The 27,163-nt window shown below is 40.7% G+C and overlaps 1 protein-coding gene across 1 annotated transcript in view; it reads right to left on the bottom strand.

The window, feature by feature from the left end:
• Window positions 1-7,071: 7,071 nt before the first annotated feature.
• TBX1 (T-box transcription factor 1) overlaps window positions 7,072-27,163 on the bottom strand; it is a 34,366-nt gene continuing 14,274 nt past the window's right edge. Inside the window, exons 6-8 of the mRNA XM_075854345.1 lie at window positions 21,533-21,600; window positions 20,357-20,454; window positions 7,072-8,127 (exon numbers count right to left, since the gene is read on the bottom strand). Coding sequence (XP_075710460.1) covers window positions 7,745-8,127; window positions 20,357-20,454; window positions 21,533-21,600 — 549 coding nt within the window. The 3' untranslated portion in view covers window positions 7,072-7,744. The remainder of the gene's footprint in view (window positions 8,128-20,356; window positions 20,455-21,532; window positions 21,601-27,163) is intronic.

The following is a 27,163-nucleotide window of genomic DNA, read 5'->3' as shown; positions in this document are numbered from 1 at the left end:
CCGAGCTGCCACAGGTACACTATACGAACTATAGACTTTAACTTGTGCCCTGTTGGCCAGCTGCTATACCGCCAAGGCGGTACGGCCCAGTGGGTCCACGAACCCTACGTGACAAACTGTACATGTAAATCTGCCAGTCTCTGCCTGATTGTTTGGCTACAAGACTGACTGGAAGGTCCCGTTTTACAATATATATATTCAAAACCACAAAAAAGGCCATACTTACTAAGTGGGTGGGTGAAAACCCGTTCCCAGGAGGACGCAGACAGGTCAAGAAATGCTGCAGAAGGAGAGTGCATTAAATAGTGATAGCCACTCCCACTAGCAGTGACGGGAGTGGCGAACTAAGTGCTCACAAGTATGCAATAAATGTGTGTCAGTGTAGTACTAGGGTGTGAATGTGTGGTAAAAAAGAAATGTGTATGTATGGAGGTGTCAGAACTGTGTGATAATGTAATAAAAAGTAAATGTGTGATGAATAGGGGTCAGTGCTGTGAATAGTACATTGGGTGTCAGTACTATGTTTAATACGTGGGGGGATAATGTGCTGGTCGTCAGGCATAGCATATATAGTGCATTCGGAGAAAAAAAAGCCTCATTATTCTGCACTCAATAACCCATAATGACAAAGTGAAAACAGAATCTTAGAAATTTTTGCAAATATATTACAAATGAAAAACTGACATTTTGCATGGACATAAGTATTCAGACCCTTTGCTATGACTCTTGAAATTTAGCTCTGGGGCCTCCCATTTCTCTAGATCATCTTTAAAATGTTTCTACACCTTGATTGGAGTCCACCTGTGGTAAATTCATTTGATTGGACTTGATTTGGAAAGTCACGCCCATGTCTATATAAGGTCCGACAGCTGAAAATGCATATCAGAGGAAAAACCAAGCCATGAGGAGGAAAGAACTGCCCGTAGAGCTCAGACACAGGATTGTTCGGAGGCACAGGTCTGGGGAAGGGTACAAAAAAATGCCTGCTGCACTGAAAGTTCCCAAGAGCACAGTGGCCTCCGTAATTCTTAAATGGAAGAAGTTTGGAACTACCAGGACTCTTCCTAGTGCTGGCTGCCCCACCAAACTAAGTAATTGGGGGAGAAGGGCCTTGGTAGGCGAGGTGACCAAGAACCCAAATGGTCACTTTGGTTGAGCTCCAAAGATCCTGTGTGCTGATGGGAGAAACTTCCAGGTCAACCATCACTGTAGCACTCCACCGATCTGGGCTTTATGGCAGAGTGGCCAGAAAGAAGCCTCTCCTCAGTAAAAGACACATGAAAGCCGCCTGGAGTTTGCAAAAAAGCACCTAAAGGACTCTCAGACTGTGAGAAATAAGATTCTGTGGTCTGATTAAACTAATATTGAGCTTTTTGGCATCAATTCCAAGCACCATGTCTGGAGGAAACAAAGCACTGCTCATCACCTGCCCAATACATGCTGTGGGTTGTTTTTCATAGGCTGAGACAGGGTGACTGGTCAGGGTTGAGGGAAATATGAATGGAGCAAAGCACATATATTCTTAATAAAAAAACCTGATCCAGAGTGCTTCGGACCACAGACTAGGCTAAAGGTTCACCTTCCAACAAGACATTGATCCTAAGCACACAGCCAACACAACACAGGAGCTGCTCAGGGACAACTCTGTGAATGACCTTGAGTATCCCAGCCAGAGCCCTGACTTGAAGGGTCTGAATACTTATGTCAATGCAATATTTTAGTTTTTACTTTTCAATAAATTAGCAAATATTACTAATATTCTGTTTTCACTTTGTCATTATCGGGTATAGAGTGCAGAATGATGAATAAAAGCTTGATTTTCTTACATTTTATTTTAACAAAAGGCCTCAACATAACAGAATGTGAAAAAAACTAAAGGGTTTGAAGACGTTCCGAATGCATTGTGTAAATATATATATATATATATATATATATATATATATATATATATATATATGTGTATGTATGTGTATATATATATATATATATATATATATATACACACATACATACACATATATATATATATATGTGTATGTATGTGTGTATATATATATATATATATCTTACATGGATATTACATTATTACATGTATGACATAAGTGAACACTACATTATATACCTATATAATACAACATATAAGTATAGAGTGGTGATTGAAAGTTTGTGAACCCTTCCGAATTTTCTATATTTCTGCATTAATTTGACCTAAAACTATATCAGATTTTCAAACAAGTCCTAAAAGCAGATAAAGAGAAGCAAGTCAAACAAAGGAGTCAAAAATATTAGACTTGGTCATTTATTAATTGAGGAAAATGATCCAACATCACATATCTGTGAGTGTCAAAAGTATGTGAACCTTTGCTTTCAGTATTGTGTGTGACCCCCTTGTGCAGCAATTACTGTTTCGGTTAATTTTGATTAGTCCTGCACGTCGGCTTGGAGGAAGTTTAGCCCATTCCTCTGCACAAAAAATCTTCAACTCTGTTATGTTGGTGGGTTTCCTCTCATGAACTGCTCGCTTCAGGTCCTTCCACAACATTCCTATTGGATTAAGGTGAGGACTTTGACTTGGCCATTAAAAACCTTAAAGTGTAACTAAACCCTCAAACTTCTGACATGTCATACTTACATGTCAGAAGTTTTGATCGGTGACTTTCTATTGATTCCATACACCGCTACATTGGCTTTCCGTAAAAAAGCAGATCCAAAACCAAGCGGCTCAGCGCTCGCCCGAGCACTTCTGCTGTTTCGTTCTAGAGATCGGTGGGGGTCTCAGTGCTCAGAGCCCCACCGATCAAAGCTTCCGACATGTCACTATTGTAATGGAATCACTAGTTGAGCAATTCCTCAGAGTGAAAAATTATAGAATTGCTCTGTGATTCCCCAAAGGCAGCTGGAAACTGCATAAAGCATGCAGGTAATCCACTACCTCAAGTCTGTCACTACTCTGATCAGCCGAGTCTAAGGCTACTCTATGGTCTTCACCTGAGCCCACCACAAGGCAGGTTGGATTTGGCTGCATTAACAGAATACAGTGTTGGACAGAAGGTGCAATGCAGGCAATACCAGAACGGAACCCAGACAGACAGAGGGTAAACAGAAAACAGAGTACACAACCAGGAGAGACTAAGTCCAAATCAGAAAGCAGAAGAATACCAGGAGTTGCAGAGGTCAAAACCAACCGAGAGCAGAATGTCCAAATCAGTGAGCAAAAGGGTTAATCTAAAGACAAAGCCGGGGTCCAGTTCCAATAATCCAAATAGTCAGGTGATAGAGTGTAGCCAGGAGCTTGATTAGAAACTTGCATACACAAAGAAATTCACAAGCAACAATTAAAGAACTGACCAGACTTAAATACTCCACCCTAGAATCTAATAGGAACAAGACAGAGAAATGAGATTGGCTCTGCAACTCAAACCAGAGCCACCCAGAAGCTAGGCTAGTAGTCATAGAAAAACCTTAAAGAGACGGACGTTTCCTAACAACTAGGACATGTCAGAAGTTTGTTGAAAGTTTAGTTACCCTTTAACTTTATTCTTCTTTGACCATTCTTTGGTAGAACGACTTGTTAGGGTCATTGTCTTGCTGCATGACCAACGTTCTCTTGAGATTCAGTTCACAGACAAATATCCTGAGGAATTAGCTAAAATAAAGCAAATCGCGCTCTCAGAATTAGCAGTATAATGTCAGAGTGCATGCAGGGGTCAGGAAGAGCAGGAAGTCTGTGCGGTGCAACTTCAGCCTATAGCTGCAGAGCAGGATGTGCTTCAGAGAAGGGGGCATCATTTTGGCAACTTCTGTTGTTCAGCCCAGTTGCACTTGAGGGACCAGCGTAAAATAAATAACTGGCCTGGTATGTTACATGAATCTTGTAATTTTAAGATTTATGCAAATTTGTTCTTAATGCCCAACTGGGCGTTTTTATACTTTTCACCAACTGGGCGTTGTAAAGAAAAGTGTATGACACTGACCAATCCGGCGTCATACACTTCTCTTATTCCAGCCCAGCTTGATCCACAGCACGGCGTGATCTCGCTTCCTCTCGCAGGTCCTTCACTTGAGCGACGGAAGAGTGAACAGCCATCGCCTCCAGCCGTGCCAGGACATTTATTCATATCTGCAGCGGCTGGAGGCAATGTCCGTTCAGTCCTCCATCGCTCCAGTGAAGTAATTGCGGGATAAAGTGACATCACAGCGTGATCTCACGAGATCACGCTGTAATGTGGATCAAGCTCGGCTGGAATGAAGAGAAATGTATGACGCTGATTAGTCAGCGTCATAGACTTTTCTTTACAACGCCCACTTAGTGAAAAGTAAAAAAACACCCAGTTGTGCATTAAGAACAAATTTGCATAAATCTTAGGGTATGTGCACACACACTAATTACGTCCGGAATTGACGGACGTATTTCGGCCGCAAGTCCCGGACCGAACACAGTGCAGGGAGCCGGGCTCCTAGCATCATACTTATGTACGATGCTAGGAGTCCCTGCCTCGCTGCCGGACAACTGTCCCGTACTGAAAACATGATTACAGTACGGGACAGCAGTTCCACGGAGTAGCAGGGACTCCTAGCATCGTACATAAGTATGATGCTAGGAGCCCGGCTCCCTGCACTGTGGTCGGTCCGGTACTTGAGGCCGAAATACGTCCGTCAATTACGGACGTAATTAGTGTGTGTGCACATACCCTTAAAAGGTTCATAACTTGGTCAAAAATAAAAGTTTGAAAAACAAACAAAAAATACAACCAGTAGTTCTCCACATTAAAGTGCCTATTAGATAAGGTAGGAGATAGGGGAGTTAGAAACTGGTGACTTTAAGACTAATATTCTACAATTAAAAAATCAAATCTACATTTCCTTTCTGATTTGTATGCGTTTTGTATTTTAGACTTCATAGCAGACTTTGCCAAAAATAGTATCAATTACATAATTGCTGATATCATTGGTGGTTTGCCAGGTTGGGATATGGATACAGCTTACCCAATTGAATAGCACTATAGACTACTGCAGGAGGTGTGTCAGGTGACAATATCGCTCTGATTCTTTAGTCTGTGTCTAGTCAATATAGTCCTAGGCTGACCATACACTGTCTTGTTCTCTAATCACTAGATTTAATTTCTTAATAAAGCAGTAAAGTTTTATTAGTAGGACACATTCTAGTAATTTGTTTAAATATAACATAGAAGACATTTGAGTTGAATCTGTGAGGGTATGTTCACACGTAGTCAACAAAAACGTCTGAAAATCCAGAGCTGTTTTCAAGGGAAAACAGACCCTGCTTTTCAGACGTTTTTTTACCAACTCGCATTTTTCGCTGCGTTTTCACGCCGTTTGCGCTGCGTTTTTTACGTCCGTTTTTGGAGCTGTTTTCATTGGAGTCTATGAGAAAACAGCTCCAAAAACTTCCAAAGAAGTGTCCTGCACTTCTTTTTACGAGGCGTAATTTTACGCGTCGTAATTGCCGTACGACGCGTAAAATTACGCGTCGTGTGAACAATACAGCGTTATACCCATAGAAAGTAATGGGCAGATGTTTGACGACGTATTTGAGACGTATTTCCAGACGTAAAACGAGGCAAAATACGCCTCGTATACGTCTGAAATTTGGCCGTGTGAACATACCCTGATAGGTTTTCAGCTCTGTTTAGCGAGCACAGTTTTGCCCTAGTATCTTTGGAACAGGTGACTAACCACAGATTTACTAATAATGGATACAATTCTAAAACATTTGTATTTCAGTCCCCTTGTCCCCTGTATACTGTAGGGACTTTCTTGTAACTATGTGCATGAACAAACTTTGTAAAAGCACTGGTATCTGAACAATTGTACTCTGTCTTTCTGTATCAATGACAGTTATGCCTCGTTTTACGTCTGAAAATAGGGCTGCAATACGTCGGCAAACATCTGCCCATTCATTTGAATGGGTTTGCCGACGTACTGTGCAGACAACCTGTAATTTACGCGTTGTAGTTTGACAGCTGTCAAACGACGACGCGTAAATGGACTGCCTCGGCAAAGAAGTGCAGGGCACTTCTTTGCCACGTAATTTGAGCTGTTCTTCATTGAACTCAATGAAGCACAGCTCAAGATTTACGAGCATCTCAGACGCCTCGCAAAATGCGAGGAGGAGCATTTACGAGTGAAACGAGGCAGCGGTTTTCTCTAGAAAACAGTCTGTCTTTTCACACGTAAATGACAGCTAGCGTGTGCACATACCCTAAAAGTACAGAGCTATGGACTTTCCTAGAGCAGCTATGCACTGCTACATACATTTCCATATGCACTGCACTGCTAGGTAACATTTTTGCACCATTTTATCTACTATATATCTACTATTGCATTTCGCCTGTTACTAACCACTAGTAACATTTGTCTCTCATTGTACAAAAAAGAACACAAGGATACTTTCCATAAGAAGGCAAAAATAACATTTATAAGAAACCATTCTTTTAACAGGTTGTTTTTCTACATACATATCTACAAATGTACCTACACTTGTGTTTACAGTGCTTGCAGAAATGAATTGTTAGTTGCACAAGAGCATCATGTAATGTAGGCATCTTATCATACAATCTCATGTGGAAAATAAATAAGACTTGCTTTATTCTGTTTAACGAAATAAATAAAACTTCATGGGCACTTATAGTCTGGCCAGTGCAGTAGAAATGTGCTGGATTGGCTTCTTATAAAACCACTGGGTTGATCAGAACCTTTGGCACAAACTTATGAGTTGAACCAAACTGCTATTGGACTAACAGATTTAAAAACATGAGTTATAACCTGATAAATAAGTATTGATAAGGCGGCATCATATTAATAATTGCAAGGTAATGGATCTTACATTTCTCAAATACACAGCAAATGAATAAAAGTTGGGGTTACACAACACACATTTCTTGTAGTGTCTCATCCCATTACAATGTTAGAGATGGGTGGCTTTTCGGAACAAGCAAATAAGGGCATAGCTGCTTCATTATCTGTCTGTGGCACTACTGCGCTAATCTGTAAAGGCTTTTTATAAAAGTGGTGATGAGTTAGTGAAGGAACATAGGCTACACAGTAAAATACTTGCATAGTTGTAGTTTAATAGCACAAAATGTGCATTTTAATTCACAGATAGTGCAGCCAAAACTTCACTCTCCAAAAGTAGAAAAAAAAAAGTTATTTAATACCTCAAGGCTCATCTGCAATTGAGCCCACCATACTGTACATTTATTTCCATGAAATACAAGAAAACAGCACAACAAAAGCATATGGCTTCTTTAAAGCAAGAATAGTGCACTTGACCCTGCAGAAGTCAATGCCCTTTGTGAATCAGTCTGGCTCACTCATTCACAGTGCAGCTGTAGGGGCTGATACTGCACTTTCTCTTCCAGTAGCATTCGTAAAGCTGAACTTGGAGATCCATTTTGCTACTCCTCCTAAGTCTCTGTACTCATCACCTCCCCCAGCACAGCATCACAGCAAGTTACAAGTTGGCAGAGCGTGTCCCTTCTAGTGACATAGTGTCATAACAGCCCCAGCAGGATTAGGTGGAAGATCCAGCTTGCTTGTTGGTTGCTGTCACAGTCACAATGGTAACTGTACTTCTGCCCTAATGACATTAGGGTGAGAGCAACTTTAATTTCAGCAGTAATGTAATATCCAAAGCATACACTACTGAATAATTAAAATCATGCACAAAACATCCATTGTCTAATAAGTTTAAATAGTCATTCAATAAGATTATTCATTCCGGTTATCTTGGTCCATATTCATAACTGCTAGGTGCACCAGCTGCAGAATACATATTGGCTGCAGCTGGGTTCATATGATGATGGTGATAACCATGTCCTCTGATGCTTGGTAAGGGATAGGGAGTTGGTCTGGTCTTTGCTCCTAGATAGTGATCATAGCTTGTTGGGTACTTGTATGGGTGGTGATGCAGAGGTTCCGAACCCTGAGAATGGGGGTCCAATCGCAGTTCATGGGGAGGACTGGGTCTGCCAGTACTGAGAGGAACAAGTCCACCAGGCACAGGAAGTGATGGGCTAAGAACTCTGGACATAAGTTGTTGATGGGCTGCATCCCCATGTAATGGAGTACCACTGGTATCCCTTTCATAATCTCTCCTGTCTCCATCTGCAATAAAAATGATAGTTTAAAATGAAACTAAATTATCTAACTGTACTGCCAAAAAAAATGAAAATTAAAAAAAATCATTAGAAAAAGGACAAAATAGACATTTTTAGAACAGAAAGTCTGGGCTTAGAGAGTGTGTCTAAATCTGTTTGACCTGTATTAATACTACTCATACCATATAAAATAATTACACACCTAAGCATACAAGCATAAGAACTATTACTGCACATTTTCATAGATCTTCGGCAGGATCAGCTGACAATCTAATGTGTAAGGTGGCAGCCTGACTGTCCTTTGATGTCTGCCGTCGATTGAAAGGAGGATGCTTTGTTTCTACGGGAGAGAAGCGCTGCCAAAAGTTGTATGGCAGCAGCTTATCCAACTCTCCTTATTGAAATAAACAGGCACGCTTTGCAGATGCAAACATGCGTGTTTATAGGGAAGTTGGAGGGGAGATGGCTGTCAGCTGAACAACTGTTATTCATAAAGCTGTCTCGTGTCTGGCCAGCATTAATCTGTATCTAAAATCAAGTGTGCACGGATATTTGACTACACTGACATGGTCATAATAATAAGGTAAAAAAAAAACAGGTCCATCAAGTCCAACCTATAATCCTACCACATTGATCCAGAGGAAGGAAAAAACCCTATGCCAAATGCTCAAGGGGAATATATTCTTTCCCGACTCCAATTATTTCAATCTGAATCAACGTCTCATCTCCAGAAATCTAGTACTCATGACTGAATATAACTTTCAAGAAAGGCACTCAGGCCACTCTTGAACTTGTGCAATGAACCAACCATCACAGCATCATGTGGCAGAGAGTTCCAAAGTCTCACCGGTCTTACAATAAAGAATCTCCGTCTATGAAGCTCGAACCATACTTCTTCCGAAACCGTACAAAGATCCTACCGATGTTGGTGCGTATCGTCCAATATCCCTCTTAAATGTTGATTATAAAATACTGACGAGGATCCTCGCTGATAGACTCCAAGGGTTCCTCCCTAATCTATTAACGCTTTGCCAATTAGGCTTTGTCAGAGGTTGACACTCCACCAAGGCAGTATGATCAGCCATAGTGGCCAAAGTACACGCGCGTCAACTTAAATACCCTACCCTCGTGCTCCTCAGCCTTGACGCAGAGAAAGCCTTCGACTCTGTGACGTGGCAGTTCCTAAACACTTCCCTCAGGTTGCGGAACTTTGGGGACTGCTTCCTCCAATTTCTTCTGCTCTGTCAGACATAAATGCAAACCAGCTTGTCCATTAATGGCCTCAACTCACCCCCCATACATCTAGAGAGTGGTGCCAGGCAGGGCTGCCCCCTATCCCCTCTCCTTTTCAACCTTGCTCTGGACGCATTGCTACAACACCTGCATAATTTGGGGGGGGGGGGGGGTGCAGAAGAATTGAGACTCACCGTATTTGCGGATGACTGGCTTCTATTTGTCTCCCGCCCTCAGGAGATCCTGGGCCCAGTTTTACAGAAAAAAGTATCTAAGCAAGCTATTATGGGCTTTGCCATCAATGTTAATAAATCAGAGGCCCTGCTACTCACCAGCCCCCCTCAGCCCACCTAGTCACGTGATTTCCTCCTAAAATGGCAAGCCCGGTCATTAACATATCTGGGTGTCCAAATCACCAAAACCCCCTCAAACTGTACTCCATTAATCTAAACCATTTTTAAGTCCAGTTACATACTGGCATAACGACTTGGGGTAATTTCACCCTTTCATTTCTAGGTAGGGCAAACCTAAAATAATCTCTTTCCCAAGACTTCTTTACTTCTTCCAAATGCTAACTTTACACCTGCGTCCCAAAGATGAACGCACAATAAATAGTCTTTTCCGCAAATTCATTTGGCAAAATAAGAAGCCACGAATTGGGCTATCCCTCCTTCAACAACACAAATTAAATGGGGGAATCAACTTCCAGAACATTAGGCTTTACAATCTTGCCGCCAATATCCATATCTTGCAGGACTGGTTTAATGACTCCTCAACCCATGCTCCCACAGCGGTTGAAAAAGCTGTGTGCTTCCCCATTGCTCTACCATGTCTTCTTCATCTCCCCCACTCCTCACTCCCCATAACAGTTAGGGACAACCCGTTGCTTCTCTCTGTCTGGGAAAACTTGGGTCATAATCAGGCGCCACGTTAATCTTTCAGCCCAAACCTCCCTTTATCTCCCGTTTTGTCATAATCCCAATTTCCAAGGGGGAAAGGCACACCAGATTTTCCATCGGTGGATGTCGCAGGGCATTTTGAGGGTGGGGGATTTGGTGGACACTTCCACGGGTAAAGCTCTCTCAACCTTGCGTCAAACATGAATTCGTACACCCACATTTTTTTCACTTGCAGGCACAAAGCTATATCATTGGTGTGTTAAGCTCCATGAGGGAGGAGGACTAGGACGACAAATTTTTGTTGTCGGCTTGTCATCTTGACGGAACCCAAGAAACAAATCTCAGCTTACTCGCTACACCGGAAACCAGTTGATTATCAGACACTCAACTCGGGATTGGGGCTCTGGACTTCTCATGACTCAGAGCTCCCACCTGATTTGATCCTTCGCACTCTTGGCAAGGCACTGAAATACATACCAGCTATTTCCTAATGGGAAATGTTCTTGAAAATCGCACATAAAGGCTATATCTATCACCTATGAAACTTTCATATGGGAAATGTCCCAACCCTGGCTTGCTCCAGGTACGGGGCAGATGTGGCTGAAATTTACCACTGCTTATGAACTCGTTCTGGACTAGGATACTTTTCAGCCACACACACACACTAAGCAACAGATTCCCCTAGCCCCCAGTTGGGCTCTTTTTTGTCTTCTGCCTGACATCACTCCTCCCATCCTCCGGCTCTAAACCAGGCACATTTTCTGAATTTCCGCTGCTGCCGAAAAACTATTCTACAGACCTGGCTGGGCCCAGATGTCCTGTCCCTCCGTTTATTTTTTATGGTTTTTCTATTATGCATGGATTGAGTGAACGCCTCCCTACAAATAGAATCGAGAGTACGTGGTTTCTTTGAGACCTGGCAACCCATAATCCACATGCTCCCCACACACATTAAGAACAGAATACGAGATTGTTTTTGTCCCACCGTCTGGTTCCTGGAACGGACGTTAGTTGGTGATAATCCTCTATAGTGGCACGGTATAATCATGCACACTAACTGATTGGTTTTTTTTTTTCTCATCGTTCTGTCCCATTGAACCATTGGGGTGTTTATGGTTTGCGCGTCCTCACATCCCTATTCCCTCCCCCCCCCCCCCATTTATTTATTTTTTTTCTCCTCGCTACCGCTAAACGCCAGCCTTTAATACACAACTGCAGCTGCAGCCCAGTAGTCTGAAATTCTGTACATTGAGAGTAAGCGGTATATCTGCTTGCTCCTTATTTGGACTCACCCTGGATGACCTGCTGTCTGGAGCCCTCTCATCGGAATAACCCCTAAATGACCTAGGGACTTTTCTCTTTATGAACTCTTTAATCCTCCCCATCCCTTTTTTCCCCCTTTCCCTCCTGTTCTGTTCCTGTTTGCCATGGAATTCCATGGCTGGTTGTAAAAAGTTAGAAAATATTTACAATAAAAACATGTTGATAAAAAAAAAAAAGAATCTCCGTCTGTGATGATGGTGAAACCTTTTTTCCCCTAGGCATAGAGGATGCCCCTTGTCATGGTTACAGGCCTAGATGTAAAAAGATCATTAGAAAGATCTCTGTACTGTCCAATTATATATTTGTACATTGTAATTAGAGCGTCCCTAAGCATTGTCTTTTTTCAAACTGCCTTGTTACTGCAATCCACCCATTCCCTATATTACCTTGGCCATCCTCCCCTGCAACCGCTGAAGTTCAGCTATTTCATTCTTATATACAGGGGCCCAAAATTTGACACAATATTCCATGTGTGGTCTGACTAGCTTAGCTAGTTTAGTGAGTGTTTAGGGTATGTTCACACGCAAACGTAAATTACGTCTGAAATTACGGAGCTGGTTTCAGGTGAAAACAGCTCCTGAATTTCAGACGTTTTTGCAAGTGAACACATTTTTCGCGGCGTCCATTACGGACGTAATTGGAGCTGTTTTTCAATGGAGTCAATGAAAAACAGCTCCAATTACGTCCCAAGAAGTGACATGCACTTCTTTGAGGCGGCCGTCTTTTAAAAGCCCGTCTGCACAGAACACCGTAAGACCCGTTTTTTCGGCTGTAATTCCAGGCGAAATACGCCTGAATTACGTCCGTAAATAGGGCGTGTGAATATACCCTTACATGCACTGATTTTTTTGCTTTTAAGGTGATTGTCCCATCTAACAAGCAAAAGTTTTAGCACTTGCTTGTCGCCAGTTGAACACTATTACAGAAGTACATTTAAAAGCTACTACGATCATAAGATGTACTTGTAAATGGATCTGAAAAATCGCTATGTTTAAAGCCACCTTCAATTTCTTCTAAGGGCTTGTCCACATGTAACGGAATTCCTCCAGAAAAGTTTTACAACAATTCTGTTGAAAGTAGCAGAATTTCTGCTGCGGAAAAAACGCACCATTTCCTGCGTTTTTTACTGCAGACAATGGTGCGTATTTTGCTGTGTTTTTCTCAATGCTGGGAGATGGTGACATCTCCTCTAAAAAAACGCAGCAATTCCGTCCACTTTCCTCAGCAGGAATTGACATGCTGCGGTGCGAAAAATACGCACCGCAGGTCAATTTCTGGTCTTAATTTTTACGCAGCAATTCCGGACGGAAAATACGTAGCAATTCCGCTACGTGTGGACAAGCCCTAATAGCTTTGACGTTTTCTACTAGTACATTTATTAAATGATTCATTCCTAACAAGTTCATATCTGGCACTGGAAAACACAAAGTTAAACTTGAATACAAAAAGATCTACGGTATCTGTGTTATTATTGCTGTTTTGTATTCAATGGATCAGATGTTCTTTCACCCTGTTAGTAAAATAAACAGGGGGCTTTGCAATTGTTCTGAGCAAAAGCTCCTATCAATGCAAGTGAGTCTATCTGAAAAGTAAGCTGTGTATTTTCCAGCACTCCATAGTCCTTGTGCAGGGGGGGGGGGAGCGATAGAACCGTTGTGTGGAAAACCCCTCCAATCCTCATCATTGTGCTGAATTGAAAGCTGTGTCCTTCTGACAAGACATTCTTATAGGGATGAAATCTGAAAGAAATGACTGACAAGTATGTGCACGCTTGAAATTTCTTAATGTTGTGTAACCCTAAACAAACATAGACTGCATTTATTTGACCAGACCCAAAGTGTGCTCTAGAGGATGGGCTCCCTTAGTGTCTCTGGAAATGTTTGCACTGCATAATGGAAAATAAATACATGTAAAATTTACCAGTATATGACACTTTTCAAATGTAGAGTGTAAGTAGCAAGAAAAACTCCCAGTGTGTGTGGTGAAAGGCTGTAAATCTGCCAATCATTACCTGTGGTGAGAATACAGCATAAGGAGGTTAACTAGTGCAAGTTATAACGATACCTATTAGTATTCCCAAATATAGAAATCCATGAATGCATAAAGCCGAGCCAATAAAGATCATGTATGAGAAGAATGAAGTTTAACTCCTTAATGACCAGCCTATTTTAGACCTTAAAGAGGCTCTGTCACCAGATTTTGCAACCCCTATCTGCTATTGCAGCAGATCGGCGCTGCAATGTAGATCACAGTAATGTTTTTATTTTTACAAAAACAAGCATTTTTGGCCAAGTTATGACCATTTTTGTATTTATGCAAATGAGGCTTGCAAAAGTACAACTGGGCGTGTTGAAAAGTAAAAGTACAACTGGGCGTGTATTGTGTATATCCATCGGGGCGTTTTTACTACTTTTACTATCTGGGCGTTCTGACGAGAAGTATCATCCACTTCTCTACACAACGCCCAGCTTCTGGCAGTGCAGACACAGCCGTGTTCTCGAGAGATCACGCTGTGACGTCACTCACAGGTCCTGCATCGTGTCAGACGAGCGAGGACACATCGGCACCAGAGGCTACAGTTGATTCTGCAGCAGCATCAGCGTTTGCAGGTAAGTAGCTACATCGACTTACCTGCAAACGCTGATGCTGCTGCAGAATCAACTGTAGCCTCTGGTGCCGATGTGTCCTCGCTCGTCTGACACGATGCAGGACCTGTGAGTGACGTCACAGCGTGATCTCTCTAGAACACGCTGTGTCTGCACTGCCAGAAGCTGGGCGTTCTGAAGAGAAGTGGATGATACTTCTCGTCAGAACGCCCAGCTAGTAAAAGTAGTAAAAACGCCCCGATGTACGCACATAATACACGCCCACTTGGACTTTTACTTTTCAACACGCCCAGTTGTACTTTTGCAAATACAAAAACGGACATAACTTGGCCAAAAATGCTCGTTTTTTAAAAATAAAAACGTTACTCTTATCTACATTGCAGCGCCTATCTGCTGCAATAGCAGATAGGGGTTGCAAAATCTGGTGACAGAGCCTCTTTAATGACCAAGCTATTTTTTAAGTTTTTTCATCATCTCATTCGAAGAGCTATAACTTTTTTATTTTTGCGTCGACATAGCTGTATAAGGTCTTGTTTTTTGCGGGACAAGTTGTTATTTGTAATAGCACCATTTTGGGGTACATAGACTTTATTGATTAACTTTTATTAACTTTTTTTGGGGGGGATAGAAAAAAAACTGCAATTTCGCCACACTTTTTGCATCCTAAATTTACACCTATTAGGCTGGATTCACACGAGCACATTACGTCCGTAATGGACGGACGTATTTCGGCCGCAAGTCCTGGACTGAACACACTGCAGGGAGCCGGGCTCCTAGCATCATACTTATGTACGACGCTAGGAGTCCCTGCCTCGCTGCAGGACAACTGTCCCGTACTGTAATCATGTTTTCAGTACTGGACAGTAGTTCCACAGAGAGGCAGGGACTCCTAGCGTCGTACATAAGTATGATACTAGGAGCCCGGCTCCCTGCAGTGTGTTCAGTCCAGGACTTGCAGCCGAAATACGTCCGTCCATTACGGACGTAATGTGCTCGTGTGAATCCAGCATTACTGTGTGGTATAAATAACACAACAACTTTATTCAGCGGGTTGTTGCGATTGCAACGATACCAAATTTATAGAGTTTTTGTATGTTTTACTACTTTTACACAGTAAAAACAAATTTTTTTCAAAATGATTTGTTTTTGTGTCTCTATATTTGAAGAGCCGTCACGTTTTTATTTTTTCGCCGATGCAGTTGTATGAGGGCTTTTTTTTTTGCGGGACGACTTGTAGATTTTATCGGTACTATTTTGGAGTAGATGCGACTTATTGATCACTTTTTTTTAAGGCTGGATTCAAAGAAAACAGCAATTTTTGCATTGTTTTTTATTTTATTTTTTACGACGTTCACCGTGCGGGTTAAATTATGTAATAATGTTATATATATATGTTGGGGTCATTACGGACACGGCGATACCAAATATGTGTACGTTTTTTACTTTATTTAGTTTTTTAATAATAAAAGCAGTTTGTAAGGGGTAAAAAGTGGGTTTTTCATTTATTTATTTTCACTTTTTTTTTTTTTATTAAACTTTTTTTTTAACTTTTTTACTAGTCCCACTAGGGGACTTTACTATGTGATCTAGCAGGCATACACTACAGGCAGATCTGGGGGCCTTTATTAGGCCCCCGGCTGCCATCGGAGACACAGACACTCGGCGATCTTATCGCCGGGTGCCGGTGGGATGAGAGCGAGCTCCCTCTCTCCAAAACAACTCAGATGCGGCGCTCGCTATTGAGTGCCGCATCTGAGGGGTTAAACGTGTGAGATCAATACTGATATCGATCAAACCCATTTGAGCAGGGATGCCCCCAGCTACCTCTGGTAGCTGAGAGCAGGGAGATTTAACGGCTCCCTGCTCTGTTTATTTATTCCGATGCATCGCCGTAAAAAGGCCTATGCATCGGAATAAAGTCGGTTAGTGGCCGCCGTAAATACACTATGGGGCGGTCACTAACGGGTTAAAATATCAACATTTTTAATGAATGCTCAAACATAAAACACACATCATAAAACAAGAGACAAAAAAGACCCACAAATACATAAGAAGAGAGGGTGGATCACCCTAGTAAAATGTACAAATACAGTGTATAAGCCAAACTTTTGTATATTCAAAGTAAATAGACCATGCCAGAAAAGTTGAATAGTATACACTCAGTTTTAAGAATATATCAAAGAATAGTAGCCCCCCCAAAGAGATATGTATATAGCACATGTATTAGCCAAGGTAATGCATCATACTACGGACAAGGTCCCAACAAAAGGCCAGGCTGAGATATATATGAAGAAGATAGAATAAAGGTAGTGGGGGAAGCCACAAAAAAGGAAAGTAAGTACCAGGGGAAACAACAAAGCCCGACATACACTTCGCAGCAAATGTACTTCGCCCCAGATGAAGCACATTTGGTGCGAAACGTATGTCGGGCTTGATTGGATCCCCTGGTACTTACTTTTCTTGTTTGTGGTTTCCCACACTACCTTTATTATTTTTTCTTGATATATATCTCAGCCTGGCCTTTTGTTGGGGCCTAGTCTGTGATATGATGCATTACTTTGGCTAATACATGTGCTATATACATATCTCTTTGTGGGGCTACTATTGCTTGATATATTCTTAGAACTAAGTGTATACTATTCATCTTTTCTGGCATTGTCTATTTACTTTGAATATACAAAAGTTTGGCTTATACACTGTATTTGTACATTTTACTGGGGTGATCCACCCTCTAATTCTTACGTATTTGTGGGTCTCTGCGTATCTTTTTTGTTTCTTGTTTTATGATGTGTGTTTTATTTTTGAGCATTCAGTAAAAATGTTGATATTTTAAACTCCATTCTTTTCCTGCATGATCTTTATTGGCTTGGCTTAATGCAAGTTATATTAGCTACTGTGAACTCTAAGGGCCCTTTTACGAGCCCTTTTACGAGCATTCACAAACAAAACAGGGCAACGATCAGCCGATGAACGAGCAAACGCTCAGTCATCGGCTAATTTTATAGTTTACATAGCCTAAAATATTATCGTTGTTGGCAGCAGATCTCCCTGTATAAACAGGGAGATGCACTGCCAACATGATAGAAATGTATGGGGACGAACGATCGGAGTAACGAGCGCTCGTCCCTATGGATTACTAAATAGCTCCTTGTGACCGGAGCAAACTAGCGCCGATCAACGAGCTGTCTCGCGTCGGGCCGTGTAATAGGAGCTTAAGGCTAAGTTCACACTTGCATTATATAATGCGAATTTGTTACTCTGATCCGTTTTTAAATCAGGATAAGGATAAAAACGCATCAGTTAAAAATCCTATTGAATTCAAAATAACGTATGCAAACGGATTGCAATCTGTTTTTATCCATTTTACATTGACACCAATGATAAAAATAACCCATCCGTTAGACATCCGTTTTTTTAAACAGAGTAAGGGCCTGTTCACATCAGCGTTGGCTTTCCGTTCAGGGGTTCCGTCTGAGGTTTCCGTCGGGTGAACCCCTCAACAGAAAGTCAAACGGAAACCTTAGCTTCCATTTGCATCACCATTGATATCAATGGTGACAGAAACATTGCTAATCGTTTCCGTTTGTCACCATTACGGCAGGTGTCCGTTTTTCGACAGAATCAATAGCGCAGTCGACTGCGCTATTGATTCGGTCACAAAAACAGAAACCTGCCGGAATGGTAACAAACGGAAATATATTTTCCTTTCTAATGTTGGCCATATCTTTTAGATGTCTGCAAGTGTGACCTTAAAGCAATTATAAGTGTTTCTTAAGTCCTCCTCTTTTGTTTATAAACGAATATAAGTTACATAGTTTAATATTTGCACAATATACTTAATTAACTGATTTGCTTTACTTCTGAAAATATCATAGAATGGACCTTGTGTGCTCCTCTGAGGGTATGTTCACACACACTATTTACGGACGTAATTCGGGCGTTTTTGCCCCGAATTACGTCCGAAATAGCGGCTCCAAAGCGTCGGCAAACATCTGCCCATTCATTAGAATGGGTCTTAGGCTGGGTTCACACAACCTATTTTCAGACGTAAACAAGGCGTATTATGCCTCGTTTTACGTCTGAAAATAGGGCTACAATACGTCGGCAAACATCTGCCCATTCATTTGAATGGGTTTGCCGACGTACTGTGCAGACGACCTGTCCTGACAGCTGTCAAACGACGACGCGTAAAAATACAGCCTCGTCAAAAGAAGTGCAGGACACTTCTTTCAGACGTAATTTGAGCCGTTCTTCATTGAACTCAATGAAGCACAGCTCAAAATTTACGGCTGTCAGAGAAGCCTCGCAAAATGCGAGGAGGAGCATTTGCGGCTGAAACGAGGCAGCTGTTTTCTCCTGAAAACAGTCTGTCTTTTCAGACGTAAAAGCCTGCTACCGTGTGCACATACCCTTACGATGTTCTGTGCAGACGGTCATTTTTTTTATCATTGACTCTATGGAAAAACAGCTCCATTTAACGTCCGTAATTGACGCAGCAAAAAGCGCCTCAACATGCGATTACGTCTGAAATTACGGTGCTGTTTTCTCCTGAAAACAGCCCCGTAATTTCAGCCGTTACGGACGCTGCCGTGTGAACATACCCTTAGTCAATGCTGCAGTACTTCATAAAAATGAAGAATGCATGTAGGATGGACCTGGGTTTTTGCTGTTAGGGTATGTTCACACGTAGTCAACCAAAACGTCTGAAAATCCAGAGCTGTTTTCAAGGGAAAACAGACCCTGCTTTTCAGACGTTTTTTTACCAACTCGCATTTTTCGCGGCGTTTTTCGCGCCGTTTTCGCGGCGTTTTTTACGTCCGTTTTTGGAGCTGTTTACATTGGAGTCTATGAGAAAACAGCTCCAAAAACGTCTGAAAGAAGTGTCCTGCACTTCTTTTGACGAGGCTGTATTTTTACGAGTCGTCGTTTGACAGCTGTCAAACGACGACACGTAAATAACAGGTCGTCTGCACAGTACGTCTGCAAACCCATTCAAATGAATGGGCAGATGTTTGCCGACGTATTGGAGCCGTATTTTCAGACGTAAAACGAGGCATAATACGCCTCGTATACGTCTGAAATTTGGCCGTGTGAACATACCCTAAGGGTATGTTCACACGGCAGCCTCTGTTACGGCTGAAATTACGGAGCTGTTTTCAGGAGAAAACAGCTCCGGAATTTCAGACGTAATGGCAAGTGCAGGGGCTTTTCGCTGCATCCATTACGGACGTAATTGGAGCTGTTTTTCTATGGAGTCAATGGAAAACGGCTCCAATTACGTCTGAAGAAGTGACAGGCACTTCTTTGACGCGGGCGTCTTTTTCACGTGCCGTCTTTTGACAGCGGCGCCTAAAAAAAATGACCGTCGGCACAGAACATCGTAAAGCCCATTCAAATGAATGGTCAGATGTTTGCCGACGCTTTGGTGCCGTATTTTCGAACGTAATTCAAGGTTAAAATGCCCGAATTACGTCCGTAAATAGGGTGTGTGAATCCAGCCTTAGACTCCTATTCATTAAAATATAGGAGCCCAGGAATACAGTGAAGCCTCTTTGAGATGACCACCAAAAAACTGCAGTGTAAAATTGTCTTCTTGATCGGGGCATCCCAATCTTTTTTCACCTGGGACCTCACTAGACAGAACACGGTGATGTTTGGCCTTTACCATTGGTTATAGCCCATGCCAAAATGTAAAAAAAAAATACCACCATTTTTTTTTAAATTTGTCTCAGTAGAGCATTACAATAAGCAGAAAAGGTGTTATGTTATATTGCTAAACCAGAGATTGATGCAACCATAAAAAGGCCTGATCTACATATAATCACTTCTGTCAAAACTGCTTTACCAGCTGCGCCTGACCAACAACTCTGGGGTGCCTCACAGTTTGGGAAGCACTGTTCTAGAGGAGTAAAACTCGCAAAGAAAAGGTCTAATAATGAAAACAATTGTGGTCTTCTGAAAGAGATGACTTTTATAGTGGTGTATATAAATATTACTGTAGAGATAGCAAAAAAAATATTGCAATAATGGTAAAATACAATATATATGTCAATTTCTTTAAAATCGTGCATATACGTAATGCCAAACTGTATTAATATAGGAACACTAAAGTAAGATGAAAATGTTTCTCTATATCCAGCAAGTTTACAATTATACAGGCTGCAATTTCACTGACCTTTGTCACTTCCATTCTGTGGAGGTGATGAAACAGGATTCCTGGACCTTGCAAAAGCACTCATGAGCGGAAGGGATCCTGGCCTATGATTTCTGGGCCTGCAAGGTCACACACATAGAAGTCATTTCTAAATATTTCATGATCGACATGACTTTAACCATCTTTATACCACTTTATATTCTATACCAGCATCTGCAGGTATCATTTCAGAACACACGATCCTTATCTTTTTATTAAACAACTCCTTTGTCTTATATTCAAGATATGAATAAAAACATCAGGATTTTAGAGAACATATTATTTTTACACCAGTCACCCCCCCCCCCCACCTTTATTTTGTAGTAAATGTATTAATAAATTATGCAGCAGCTATTTTTAAACAGTTTTCCTCGGGTATCCTCTTACCCTCATTTTACTCTTATCCACTGTGTAGTAAATGTGTAATATCCCTGTGTAAACACATTGAACTGAGAGCTGAAACAAGTCGGCACTTGCTCTATGAAAATATGATGCAAGTGTCTGTTTAGTAAAGATTTGCTTGTTGCAGTTAGCCCAGTTTGTAAAACGACATATGTCAGTGACGATACTAATGTTTGGAATCCGCTAATAAATTGTAGATGGAATTTAACTTAAATTACGGAGCTGTTTTCGCCTGAAAACAGCTCCTGATTTTCAGACGTTTTTTAACAACTCTTTTTTTTTCGTGGCTTATTTTACGGACGTTATTGGAGCTGTTTTTCAATGGAGTCAATGAAAGACGGCTCCAAAAACGTCCCAAGAAGTGACATGCACTTCTTTGACGCGGGCGTCTTTTTACGCACCGTCTTTTTACACCACGTGGGAACAGAACATTGTAAAACCCATTGAAAGCAATGGGCAGATGTTTGTTGGCGTAATGTTGCCGTTTTTTCAGGAGTAATTCGAGGCGTAAAACGCCCGAATCCCGTCTGAAAACCGTGCGTGTGGACATACCCTTATTCACCAACCGTGACGTTCCAGCCCTACTCAATGTGTTTGGGAAATGCCCCATTGTGTAGGGTTGAAACGTCTCTGTTGGTGAATAAACTGATCCTTATTTTTGGAGTGCTGCCTCGTATCTGGGGATATATATTATACAAATATATATAACTATTGTTCCCTACAGTAATGTATTCTAGATAATTATAATTTACTCACCAGTCCTCTGGGTCACAGTCTCTGAAGCCCTTGGCAAATGGGTTACTAGCGATTTTAAGTTGGGTTATCTAAACAAAACAAAAATATAAATTACTATAATGATGACCCATCAAATACAACTTGTGGTACAAGTAAATTTATTGGTGAACACTGTGAGGCCATGTCCAGACGTGGTGGAGTTTTTCCGCTGCAAATGTTGGTGCAGATTTGGGGCAATTACGTAACGAATCTGCACCAGCATTTGCATATTTGACAGGTAATTCAGACGTTGCAGATATCACAGCGCACTTGCCACAGATTTCAGTTTTTGCATTGCAAAGGCTGAAATCCGCAGTGAAATTCCACTTCTTCTCCGCAACAGACAGTGCATGCTGCGGAGGGAATATTCTGCACCGCAGCCTATGGTCCGCAGCAGAGTTTTCCGCAATGTCTGAACTAACTTGCCTAAAAATGTATTGAAACAAATATAAAAAACGGCCGCTGGAGAATTCCACTGTGGACTGTGCCCTTCTGATGTACTGCGGAATTTGCTGCAGAATTTCTTACAGGGGGTGGAAATGACATCACAGGAAGAAGAAATCTCACCATCTCACACTCTTTGAAAAAGCGCCGCAAAAATCTGCGCTATTTTCCACAGTGGAATGTCTGCTAGTTGATGTTTAAATGCTGCAGAAATTTTCTGCAGCAAATCCGCTAAGTGTAGACAAGCCCTAACTGTTTTGCTATCTATAATTATGTTAGTCATTGTCCTTCCGCTCATGTATCAAAGGTCATAGGACACAATGAAAATTTTAGAAATATCAGAAACAGTTAATACATCATGTTGAATATTTAACGCAATTTTTGTTCTCCTTTAGTTCAAACTATAATGAAACTTTGAGCTGATTATTAGGATTTTGCAAAGACATGTATATATTAGATAATATATTATTTAATGATCTTGTTGTTTTTGCAAACTCTAACTTTTGTGCCCAGTCAGCTGAATTAAGGGTCATTTAACACGATTTAACTATTTAGAGCCCATTGAACTGGGCAGCTGGAGGGCTAAACATATCTCATACTAGCACTTCTGTTATAGCAGATCTCAGGGATTGCGGCAGAGGATGAAGCTATGTTTGTTTACACTAACACATCCAGGACGAGCTGTGCACATACAGAAAGATGCACATGGATCGCCCTCAGAGCTACATACACAGATGCAACTATGAGAACTCAACGGTGGCCCCTGAGACCTGCTCTTGAAAATAAAATTCATGCACACTCTCGTATTTGCCTGCAGTTCATTTTGCTTTGATCCGTAATACAGAGCCCATGTTAGTCAATGGGGTAATGCACAGATCCATATGTTTTCACAGCTGTATTTCCATACAGAGTCTACATAACTATATATGCAGTATATTCCATCAGATGTCGTATCACAAATGTAATCTCCCCACAAAGTGAATTGAGCCCGAAATATTTTATATTTGTTTGATATCTGTATTAGGGTATGTTCACACGCTAAACTAAAAACGGCTGTAAAATACAGAGTTGTTTTTAAGGGAAAACTGCTTCGGATTTACAGCCGTTTTTTTATGAATCAGGTGTTTTTTATGGCCGTTTTTGGAGCTGTTTTTCTATAGACCCAATAAAAAACGGTTCCAAAAACGGCTCAAGAAATGACATGCAGTTCTTTTTTACAGGGTGTTTTTTTACGTTTGTAAAAATGGGGCGTAAAAAATGCCCCGTGGGAACAAAACTTTGTTTTTCCCATTGAAATCAAAGGGCAGAGGTTTCGAGGCGTTCAGCCCCCGTATTTTCAGCTGTTTTTCGGGGTGTTTACGGCCTGAAAAACGGGCTGAAAATAGGCCGTGTGTAAATTAACTTTGTCACTATGTAATGTCTGATATTGTTTGTTTCATGTTCCCTCTAAATTGTAAAGTGCTGCGTAATATGTTGGCGCTATATAAATAAAGATTTATTAATTATTATTATTATTATACCCTTACAGATCAGAATTTGTATGTTCAACATGGCAAAAAGTAAACATTAACAGACATGAAAATGCAAATGAAAGCACTAAAACAACACAAAGCTTAAATAAAATACTGACGAAAATTAACTTTTTCTTATTTTAAATCTTAGCCCAAAATTTTAGTATTCATTTCACAGCAGTCATGTGAATGAGTTCTGAGCATGAGTAAAAGCTCCAAAATGTAATATTTCTACCTCCATGTTTTTGATATAGAGTTAGAAGACTATGTGAATACAGTGGTTGAAATATATATATATATTTATTTTTTGCTGTTACATTAAAAAGATAACTGAAGCTTTATAAATTTAATAACATTTTCACTGTAGGGGTTTTGTTGCTATTTGCAATGTTCTCCATATTATTTCAAAACTCAAAGCAAAGCAATGATTATGCAAAAATATAGAAAAAAATTGAAAAATGTGCAACAACATGTAGGTGAGTCTAAGCTAAATCTGAAAGCACTAAAATGCCTGTGCAACAAAAGCGTAAAACAGACCCCCATTCTGTCAACTGGCAAGAAACAATAGACTTTTTACGTTTTCTTCCTCCTAAATTTATTGAAAAAAATGTTTTCATCGTAATTTTACATTTTTAAAAGACAAAACATTGAAGAACTCGGACAGTAAAAAATTATAAGTGGAATCTTATCTAAATGAGCTATGTTAAATTAATCTATAAGTAATTAATATGTATTCTATATAAAGATTGTATTCTCTAAATTAACACTAATTTACATTCAAAAATAAATGTAAAAGTAAACTGAATTAAAGTCAATTCTGTGAACTTAGAGTTTTGTTTCATTGTGGATGGGATAAAGAGGAATATTAACATGTGCACCAAATAGATGTTCACTTAATATTAGTAGTTCTATTATAAGATCATTATTTAGTGCCAGCATATTCTGCAGCATTAGGCCCGCACCTGTTTGCATTCTTATTTATGTATTACATTTACTAAACTTTTGGTAACACTTTCTGTGAGCAAAAGCAAATCCCTAAAAATTACATGCCCTGGTCATTTTTGCTATTCATTTGTTTCATATGAACATTTTATGTAATATTGTAATATCGGGAAAATAAATTAAATGTACAAATTTATTTTTCTACATACAGGGATTGCTTTATGGAAGATTGAATGCATTAAGATTACTGTAGTTATATTTTTCTAAATGTATTGCTGGGGTAAAGAAACCTAGCACATAGCTGAAACTTTCTTCCCTTTATACAACAACCCTATAGGTTAAATAGGTAAAAAAAAAAATGCAACAACCAACTACTATGGTCTGTAAATGAACATATGGTTCTTCTCCACAGGCCTAAACAAAAGGGCCATCAAACACCAATTCAAGCAGATTGAGGTTACTGGGAGAATAGGAGGGTGTGTAGTGTGCACTTGTAAGAATATGGCACATTACAGAGATGGGTCACCAGCAGAGCAGCTGGTATTTATTTGATTCATCTGGGACAAGGCAGGGCATTCTCTATATTTAAGTAAATCCGTGGATAAAGTATGTGATTGTGAGTTTCCGGAATGGGTTGAAAAACAAACTTTAAGCCCTTTCTGTGACAGTTTCAGACTTAGAGGTCAAAGTGATAGAAACCAGGAGAGAGGCAGTGAGAGGGGGAGAGGGAGACAGAGCAGCTGTCCTGGGTCATCAGGAAAATGCCAAGCTCACAAGAGCGTCGGGGACTACTGCTTCCTTCTCCCTGTGTCAGTCAAATGTGATGATGTGTATGCACTGCATGGCCTGCTGTACCGATAACACACTGGACTGCAGTCCTGCAGTATTTATAATAACACACCGCATAGCCTACTGTATTTATAATAGCGCAACGTGCACTGCATGGCCTGCTGTACCGATAACACACTGGACTGCAGACCTGCAGTATTTATAATAACACACCGCATAGCCTACTGTATTTATAATAGCACAACGTGCACTGCATGGCCTGCTGTACCCATAATCATACTGGATGGCCTGCTGTACCCATAATCATACTGCATGGCTTGCTGTACCCATAATCATACTGCATGGCCTACTGTACCCATAATCATACTGCATGGCCTGCTGTACCCATAATCATACTGCATGGCCTGCTGTACCCGTAATCATACTGCATGGCCTGCTGTACCCATAATCATACTGCATGGCCTGCTGTACCCATAATCATACTGCATGGCCTGCTGTACCCGTAATCATACTGCATGGCCTGTTGTATTTGTAAACACATTTTACACTGCATGGCCTGCTGTATTTATAATAACACATAGTACACTGCATGGCCTGCTGTATTTATAATAACACATAGTACACTGTGTGGCCTGCTGTATTTATAATAACACATAGTACACTGCATGGCCTGCTATATTTCTAATAACACATAGTACACTGCATGGCCTGCTGTATTTATAATAACACATAGTACACTACATGGCCTGTTGTATTTATAATAACACATAGCACACTGCATGGTCTTCTGTATTTATAATAACACACCGCACGGCCTACTGTATTTCTAATAGCACAACGTGCACTGCATGGCCTGCTGTGACCCATAGTCATACTGCATGGCCTGTTGTATTTGTAACACATTTTGCACTGCGTGGCCTGCTATATTTATAATAACACATAGTACACTGCATGGTCTGCTGTATTTATAATAACACATAGTACACTGCATGTCCTGCTGTATTTATAATAACAAATATTATAAATACAGCAGACCATGCAGTGTACTATGTGTTAGTACACTGCATGGCCTGCTGTATTTATAATAACACATAGTACACTGCATGGCCTGCTGTATTTATAATAACACATAGTACACTGCATGGCCTGCTGTATTTATAATAACACATAGTACACTGCATGGCCTGCTGTATTTATAATAACACATAGCACACTGCATGGCCTGCTGCATTTATAATAACACACCACACGGCCTACTGTATTTCTAATAGCACAACGTGCACTGCATGGCCTGCTGTGACCCATAATCATACTGCATGGCCTGGTGTATTTATAATAACACATCGTACACTGCATGGTCTTCTGTATTTATAATAACACATAGTACACTGCATGGCCTGCTGTATTTATAATAACACATAGTACACTGCATGGCCTGTTGTATTTATAATAACACATAGTACACTGCATGTCCTGCTGTATTTATAATAACAAATATTATAAATACAGCAGACCATGCAGTGTACTATGTGTTATTATAAATACAGCAGACCATGCAGTGTACTATGTGTTAGTACACTGCATGGCCTGCTGTATTTATAATAACACATAGTACACTGCATGGCCTGCTGTATTTATAATAACACATAGTACACTGCATGGCCTGCTGTATTTATAATAACACATAGCACACTGCATGGCCTGCTGTATTTATAATAACACATAGTACACTGCATGGCCTGCTATATTTCTAATAACACATAGTACACTGCATGGCCTGGTGTATTTATAATAACACATAGTGCACTGCATGGCCTGGTGTATTTATAATAACACATAGTACACTGCATGGCCTGCTATATTTCTAATAACACATAGTACACTGCATGGCCTGGTGTATTTATAATAACACATAGTACACTGCATG

The sequence above is a fragment of the Rhinoderma darwinii genome, chromosome 1 (assembly GCF_050947455.1).
Source record: "Rhinoderma darwinii isolate aRhiDar2 chromosome 1, aRhiDar2.hap1, whole genome shotgun sequence".
Lineage (NCBI taxonomy): Eukaryota > Metazoa > Chordata > Amphibia > Anura > Rhinodermatidae > Rhinoderma > Rhinoderma darwinii.
The sequence above is the reverse complement of the archived record's forward strand: the minus strand, read 5'-3'. Positions and strand labels throughout refer to the sequence as shown.